Below are 9,019 nucleotides of genomic sequence, written 5' to 3'. Positions count from 1 at the left end.
AATAGGCCTTTTGTGGTCATTAATTTTGTGTTATATACCCCACTAGTTGATTGTTCAAAGAAGTCAAAATGGTAGTTGTCAAGGGCTAGTTTACTGTACAGGTGAATGTATGGTGCCAGGGTAGCTTGATATAGGGGGGGGGGATAAACTAATGGTAACATCGTTTTTTTTCTCAATTGAATGAAAGGGGTAATATAGAACTTCCCAACCCAGACCTCTTTTCGATCCACCTCCTCTTCTTCCTCTTCTTCTTCATGTCTTCATGTCACCCCACTGATGAGAGCATTCCCGCAGCAATGAGACCGCTTTAGGCGAAGTGGTTCTGAAAACTTCTTTTGAGTGATCAAATGGGAACACTAGCAAAGTGATCTTCCAAACTGGTTTCCTGCACCGGTTTTCAGTAAACTAGTTTTAGAAAGTATAGTGAGACCGGGTTCTCTTTTTTTCGTCTCTCTCTCTCTCTCTCTGGTCATTTGGCACTTGTTAGGGGCATTGTTTACCCTCCTCTTAGTCCTTAACCCAGTTGAATCTCCAGTGCAATTATGTATTTAGGTTGCGAAACTGGTTATCTAGGATCATTCATGATTGAATTATCAAATTATTAGATAATTCTTTCTCAGTATGTAAGGGGTGTGATTTTCAAATTGTTTTCTCTGAAAAAAAATTTCATAAAATTCACCAATAGCGTGCACAGAATCCTTCAATTTCACTTCAGAAAATGCCTAAGCGTTACCATGATAAGTTTGTTTGATTTGCTCACATTTTTACGCATCTTGCCCCCCCCCCCCCGGAAGAAATTTCTCTACAAAAATTTATTGGAATCATAATTTTTTATTTGTGACGTCATATATGCAAACAGCTTCCCCATATATCATGTGGTAAAGAAATAAGTGAAGTGTCATTTTCTCTAGATATTGAAAATGGTTTTTATTGTACATTTAGTTTATCAACATAACAATTCATTTCACACTCCTAAAAGAAAAAAGATGGGAGTCATGAACCATTATAAAATTAAAATATATGCATTTCATATTTCATAGGGTATTGGGCAGCTGCCTCTATATGACGTCACAAATCAAAACCTTCAATTTCTAATAACCTTCTTAATCTTTGATGGATTTTCCCTAAAGAAAATGTCACCATTATCTTTTATATTTTTTCTGTATTTTTTTTTGGCAAGGCTAACTTTTCCTTTAAGTCCTTGTGTCTATTAATCACACTAAAGAGGGGAGAATAATTAATGACATGCGGGGTATTGTCATTTGTTCTGAATATATCTGTCAATTTTTTATCATATATTTGAATCCCACTTTGAATTGTTATATTTGAAGTGCATCATGGTTGGCCAGTTGGATGATAAGACAAATGAAAAACAAGTTTGAAACTTAAAACCATGTCACTTGGTGAACCCACGTTAACTTTCAATAACCTCAATGCACATTAATGATGTAGCGTCATGGAGAGCGTGTGAATTCCATGATGCGGCAAGGTGTGAGGAGTGTGTCATCAGGGAGTATTAAAGGACAAGTCCACTCCACCAAAAAGTTGATTTGAATAAAAAGAGAAAATCCAACAAGCATTACACTGAAATTTTCATCAAAAACGGATGTGAAATAAGAAAGTTATGACATTTTAAAGTTTTGGTTGATTTCACAAAACAGTTATATTCACATTCTGATCGGTATGCAAATTAGGAGACTGATGACTTCACCCACTTACTATTTATTTTATACATGTATTTCATTTGTTATATGAGATATGAAATATTCTCATTGTCATGTGAAACAAAGTTTTATTCCTCCCTGAACATGTGGTATTACCATTGTTTTAACATTTTATAGCTTAGTCAAGTTGGTCCTTATTGTCAGATCTATAAAAATTGAAATGTTGTATAATTCAAACAATAACCAACAAAAAAAATAGTGAGTGAGGAACATCATTGATTACATTTGTACATGTATGTCACTGAATATAATTTTTTTTATAACTCTTTTGTGAAATATAAGCAAAACTTTAAAATGTCATAACTTTCTTATTTTAAATCCTATTTTGATGAAATTTCAGCATTATGCTTGTTGGATTATTCTCTACTGATTCAAATCAACGTTTTTCTGGGGTGGACTTGACCTTTAAGATTCCTGGGTGTATATTATTGTGTTAAATGAGTTAACAAGGGGGCGCCATATAAATTGAATTGGCACCCTGTTTATCGTGTGTCACCCACCGCATTAAGTTTTAAGGTAAAAAGGTTAGCCTGATTTACAAGGTGAGAATTGAAAGAGGGGAATGAAGTTCAGTTCAGTGTGAGTGAGAGAGGGGTGGAGAGAGAGGGGGAATAGAGGGAGCGGAAGAGAGAAAGGGAGGGGGAGAGGAGGGGTTTAGAAAACACCATTGGAGGGGGAACATGTTAGCCCCCCCCCCCCCCCCCCACAAAAAAAGGGGGGAAAAATAATATATATATATAATAAAAATAAATGATAAGTAAAAATCAAAATAAAAGTTTAAAAATAAATATGGGAAAATGGTGGGAAAATTAGGATCTTTTGGAAGTATTGCAACACAAGGTGGGGGCAAATTTTGGAGCAGGGATGAAAAAAAAAATCAAGGGTGGAAAAAAAGGAGAGGTAGATAGCTTCAATTTCTGATCATCAGTGATGCTATTTATAAGGAATTGTGACTACCCTTAAACTTCCAATTATCATGCAAGGCTGTCACTATTATTACCAGTATTAGAAAGGAGCTGACACCTGCTGGTTTGTCATGAGCTATTACAGATCAGATAGAGGTGGAACAATAGAGGGCTTTACTTTCAGGCAAAAAAACCTGAATTCGGGCCCTGGAAATTAGTTTCCAGGCCAGTAGGGAAAAAATATCACAGGGTTGCATTCTGCTTCGTAATATCACAGACCTCCCACCTCTTATCGTAATATGATTTTGATTGCATCTGTGTTATTGCCAGGGTTTTGATTATACAATTTTCTATTCATTTTTGTTTGGATGATGATGAGGATGATGAAGATGATGATGATGATGATGATGATGATGATGATGATGATGATGATGATGATGATGATGATGATGATGATGATGATGATGATGATGATGATGATGATGATGATGATGATGAAAGTGATGATGAAGATGATGATGATGGTCATGATCATGATGATAATGATGATGATCATCATCATTATTATTTCTTTTCAATCATTGGGGGGAGGGATAGTAAGAGGTTGAAATTCACTTATTCCATGTGTATTTATCTAATTTTATGCCAAGGGATAAAGGTCATGGTATTTTTTATTTTATCATACAGAACATGGAGCTAGCTCCATGTACAGAAGTAGATTTTTTCCTCAATGTGTTATCTCATTTTCCAATCAAGAATGTATACTTTTATTTACTTTTCATCCTTTCAGGTATTTATTGACAGAATAAGGGCACACTATGACAGCATAACTTTATTTGAAATATCTCTTTTTATTTTTATTTTCAAGGCATCTGAATGGAAGGAAGTTCCAGCCTCTGGTATCTTCTGCCTGGATGTTGCATCCTGGTGTTCTGAAGCATCTACAGGGAGGTCATCTGAAATTGTGTGGTATCCATGGCGACAACCTCTACCCAGCTCTTCCTTGATGACACCAACTTCTACCAAGTCTAGGGCGCACGAAGATGGGTCCACAGGTGATGATCCAGCTCTCCCCGTTCAAGCTGTAACCACATTGGAGAAAGATGGTGTGAAGTCACCATTTGGTGATTTTCTGAAGTGCATCACTGGGGACGGTTGCCTAGACAACCCCATCTCTCCTCTGAATATGCTCTTACCAGACCAGTCAGCAGCATCCAGTGTGGGCTGTGAGATGAGGAATGATGAGGGGGATGGAAAGAATGATGCAGATACTGATCTTCAAGCGAGCAGAGAACTGCAGGAGAAGGTTGAGGAGCTGATCAGGGTGCTCGGAGAGGCAGTTCGGAAGAGAGTGACCAATGTGCCTTTGGGGACCGAAGCAGTTCATGCAAGCCATCGGCTTCAGAATCTCCATTTGGAATCTCACTCTGATGATGGTCTGAAACCAGGCTTGTCCAGTACAGAGCCATGTTTCAGGACTGAAGAGGATGGTCATGAAGCGGCTCACAGGAAAGATGAGGAAAGAACTAGGCACAAGAATCATCGAGACAGAATCTTCCATGATGTTAACATGATTCATGGGAAGCCAGGTGATGATCCTTCCTATTCTTCACCTCAAGCAAACCACATCCCTCGTTGCCATGGCAATGACCTTGTCGGAACCGTGAACCCATCTCCTGACGGGTGTCAATCATCTCCCACTGACGGCGGGATGACTGCCTCACCCGGAGCGGAGGACCGTGTGCACGCTGGGAATGTTTATCGGGAGTGTGACAGAGACATACCAACATGTAGCAACACCTCGTCTTCCTCTGCAGTGTGCTGCCCTCGTGGTCAGGGGGAAGAGACGAAGAGCAGTAGAGTTGGGGTGCTGTTCTCCGGTGGCTTGGATTCCATTGTTCTGGCTGCTCTGGCCGATAGGTAACATTCAGAAGCGATCCAGTAGGTATTTCATAAAGCTCTTTGTAAGTTACGGATGACTTTAAGCACGACTGGTAATCCTTTCCTGTACTTCATGATATATCCCTACAGAACTTACTTGGCCTCCAAGAACATACATGTCCAAGTTGTGCGTAAAGTTGTGCCTAATTTCACAAACAGCTTTATGAAACACCCACTTGGGCCCTGTAATAAAAAAAAAGGGTTACAATGGATAGCAAATGTAAAGCAACACTTCTGATTGGTCCCTTGTCAGTGTTTTTATGAAAACATTCATGGTAATCATTGTTATGTAAACCCAGATTTTGTTATATTGAGAGAGGAAAAAAGTGAGAAAAGTTAAAGATAAATAAAAAGAAAGAAAAGTGCATTGCAATTGTTCTAATTTAAGAAGGGAAATATACATTAATGGACAGCCTTGCTTCACTCAATCTGTTCACGTCAGTATAGGTTTTCATCTACGAAAGTCATATAGCTAGAAATGAGTGTAATGTACGGGGGCACCATTTCTATGAAGATTAGAGGGTATGTGGTTCTATTTAGTGTAAGATACTTCAATATTTCTTTGTTTTTGTTGATTATAAAACATCAGGCCAATGTATTTATGGTGGGATGAGATTGTAGGGAGTAATTAAGCCCAATATAGCCTCCTTATAAGCAAAATGAATGAGGACCAAGAGAGCAATGTAACTTTTTTTACGACAAATATATGCACTGCTTCTTACATTTAAACATATTGTCAGCAATTTTATGAATCAGTTTAATCCTCAGCTGGTCTCCAAAACATGATTTTGAGATAACCACGTTCAAATTCAGATGTTTTTCCGATGCTCATTTGCGCTTTGAAAGAAACCAGAGCAATGATTTTTACCAATTTTTAAATCATAAATTCTATCCTGTGATGATTTGCAAAATTTTGTTCACAATTTGAATCTTATTTTTTAATGTTTGAAATGAAGTGTAGGTAGGCGCTTCAGAAACGTGATTATTTTATGGAAAACTGGGGTTTTAGGTCTTTTCGTAAAAACACACGTATCATGCTTATGGTTTATGCTAGTTTGTAAAATCACCCAATGCATACATGTATGTCCAGCATTTACATGCAGGTTGAGTTTTTGACTCCTGCGCGCCATTCTGGAAACTTCTACAGAAACATAGGTTTAGTATGCTTTGTGAAATCAGAGATGGGAAATTTCAATCTTATTCTAAACAATAAGAATTTTGATGTGAATTTTTAATTCTATACAGTTTAATATTGTAATTTCAGAAAATGCAAAAAAACCCTCAAATTTCCAAAATGAGGTTTATGCTTGTTAGTAAATGCACTGATGATATGTGAGTGTGTATGCTTGCTTTACTATGTAGGTATGTACCTGATGATCAACCTATAGATCTCTTCAATGTGGCCTTTGAGCAGAGGAACATTACTCACCAAACCAATAGCAAAGGCAGGAAGAAAAAAGACCCCAAACTACCGAAGAAAAGGTAATATGATACTGAAAATTACAGGAATAAAGGCATTTATCTACATTTGCCACTCTCCACCCAGGTGTAGTAAATGGGTAGGAAGGATTTCCTTGCATGCTTGAGCACCTGATCAGGGTAGCCAAGCTTAAGAGGGGGGGTGATAGTGTACCGCACTTATAAACGATGTATTAAGCGCTATATCATTGTTGCATATTATTATTATAAATGCTGTAATGATAATATTCATTATAGAAATAATGTCATCTTTACCCAGGGTAGCCACTTCGATCCAGAAACTGTTCTTTCCTGGTTAACATGGTTATGCTAGTATTACCCTGGTTTTAGCTGGGCTGCCTAGGTGCTGAGGCATTGCAGGAATTTACAACACCTGGATAGAAAGCGGCAAATATAGATAAACGCCTTCCTAAAGGACAGGAGTGCTGTAGTGGGACTGAACCCCGAACCTCATGGTTCATCCACTCAGTCACAACAGCTGTATAACTAAGTATGGTAATTGATACAATGCACAACTATTAGCTTGAGCTGCCATTTCATCACCAGCACTTGGAGTATCAAGGATTTTATCCTACCAGGTACCCACTCACCTCACCTTGGTCAAGTCCAGCACAATGTAGATATACTTCTTGCTGAAAGGTACCGTAAGTAACGGACTATAAACCGCACCCGTGTATTAACCGCACCCCCAACTTTGGACTAAAAAAATAAATAAAATAAAAAATCCTTCTCACATTTACATGCATATTTGAAGTACGAAGAAACAAAAACTCAGTTAAAGATTTCAAGGTATCCAAAGAGATTACCGGTATGCGGAAATCTGCTGTTCTTGATCAATTCATCTAAATGTTAGCAAGAAAGAAAAGTCCCGACAATATTGGCCACTAACACACTCACTCACCTCACAGTCACAGTGTACACACACACAGCACTGCTGTTCTTACATTGCAAACTACGATACGTACCAGTAGTACATCTTATCAAATTATGATGTGTCTTTCCCGGCGTAGGAGGAAGAAACATTCACATTTCTTGCATCACAACCTCACAATCACTTTCATAATTTGTCTAGCATTCAATGTCTTAGCATGAATTTTGGATACGGGATTACAAGAAGGTTCAAGAAACAAAGAAATTGGCATTTTTTCCAATTGTTTTTACGGCTTCGTGCCGTCTCTCTCGTTGCGTGGTGTACATGGTATCTTATGAAAAGCAAACGAGAAAGAAAAAATAAGCTGGCGCGAAACGGGACTTTCCCGGCCGGGAGGGGTTAAAATGAATAGCACCAGCTTAAGTCGCACTAGCTATATAGCCACAATACAACGCAAGCTAGCTCTTGCTCTCAGCTCGCTCAACTCTCGCTCAGCTGTGACAAAATATTACCGAGTATGCTTGGTTTCTCTTTGAACTTAGCCAGGGTACTTCGCTGCTTTGAATCAAGAATAAAGTCGAAATTAGTGTCATGAAGGTGGGTGCGTTTGTTATGGACAATATTTGATTAAGACCGTAATAATCGCTTCCCATTACCCGCGGCTTTTACCCCTCTAAACGACATTGCCCTGGGCGGCTACGCCCGGCCACTCGATGTGTTGTGAACTGGCAGACGTCTTACATGTTCGGGAGGGGTTACGGCGGGCTGGCTCTGACCCGTCACCGTGGATAAACCGCACCCCCGACTTTTGCTTCTATCCCGCCGAGAAAAAGGTGCGGTTAATAGACCGTTACTTACGGTAAGTCACACCAGCTGGGATTCGAACCCACATCCCTTGGTGTGAAAGACAAGAGTCAGAACAACTAGACCACTATAATCCCCCAACACTTTTCATTCCTGGTATATGTTGACAGAGCAGTGAACATCTAGAGGTTGGTCATAATGTTTACAAATCTTTTTGGAGGTATGCCAAGAGAGAAAAGAAAGAGATGTGTTTAACAATCACAAGAAGTCAGAAAGCAAGCAAGGAATAATGAGACAAATTGATTTATAGGGCTGTAGAAAACTGGACAAATGTTAGTGTAGATAGTGTTAGGATGAGCAAAAGAAAAAGGGGAGAGGAACTATCAAAGAGATTTGTTATTGAAAATAAAATTAAATTTGCAACTTAGAATGGTACATTGAGGAGTAGAGTTAAAGTTGTATAGATGGGAGTATTATTATTCAGCCTCTTTCAGTTTGGTAAATATAACTTTTTTACAAACTCTTGACAAAGTAGTGATTGTTTACCCAGGTATGAAAAAAAAACAGTTTGATAGAAATTAATTAAATTTGTTAACTCTTTGTGCGCTGGACCATGAACCCATCTGTACTGAATTATTTTCAGGGAGGGAAACAATGCATTGTTTGATGAGTGTGAAATGCGAAGTTCGCACGGCACCGAGTGTGCATTGGTGCGAAGTACGCGTGGAAAGGGTTAATGGGACAATTAGGCATCTATCAACATTTAACATTCTTCTGTATGTATCTGATAGAAGGAGAAGAAGAAGATTGGGAAGAAAATTAAAAAGATTAAGACAAAGAAGAAGAAGCGGGAGAAGAAGAATAGGAAGAAGAGGAAGAAGGAGAAGAGGAGGAGGACTTTTACTGGAATAAAATTGGGAGGAATAATGAGAGTTGTTTCTTTGATAGAAAGTACATGTATCCTTGTGATGTGTACGTTCAAGCCAAAAAGGACATGTGTGCAATCAGAATATCATTCCCAACAACCTCTTACGCGAAAGCAGGTCACAGATGAAGTCGTTTCATCTCAGATCTGTAAATCTCTGGTAAATCCTAGGCTCAGTTGTGTAAACCAATCCTTCTGTGGATTTGAAAACAAGTAAATCTTTGCCAAAATCATGTCAGGGTGAGATTGAAAAAAAGGGGGATTTTAAAGTGCAATTTTTATTCAAAACAATATGAATTAAAATCATTGATTATTTTTCATATTTTTCAATTCATTTATTTCCATACCTCTAGAAAAATCAAGACACATT

The 9,019-nt window shown here is 38.4% G+C and overlaps 1 protein-coding gene across 1 annotated transcript in view; it reads left to right on the top strand.

Moving 5' to 3' along the window:
- The first annotated feature begins 1,337 nt into the window (after nucleotides 1-1,337).
- Nucleotides 1,338-9,019, top strand: part of LOC129271927 (uncharacterized) — a 31,907-nt gene continuing 24,225 nt past the window's right edge. Inside the window, exons 1-3 of the mRNA XM_064107050.1 lie at nucleotides 1,338-1,376; nucleotides 3,498-4,549; nucleotides 5,933-6,052. Coding sequence (XP_063963120.1) covers nucleotides 1,338-1,376; nucleotides 3,498-4,549; nucleotides 5,933-6,052 — 1,211 coding nt within the window. The remainder of the gene's footprint in view (nucleotides 1,377-3,497; nucleotides 4,550-5,932; nucleotides 6,053-9,019) is intronic.

The sequence above is a fragment of the Lytechinus pictus genome, chromosome 11 (assembly GCF_037042905.1).
Source record: "Lytechinus pictus isolate F3 Inbred chromosome 11, Lp3.0, whole genome shotgun sequence".
NCBI lineage: Eukaryota > Metazoa > Echinodermata > Echinoidea > Temnopleuroida > Toxopneustidae > Lytechinus > Lytechinus pictus.
This window is presented reverse-complemented; position numbering and strand designations above follow the sequence as displayed.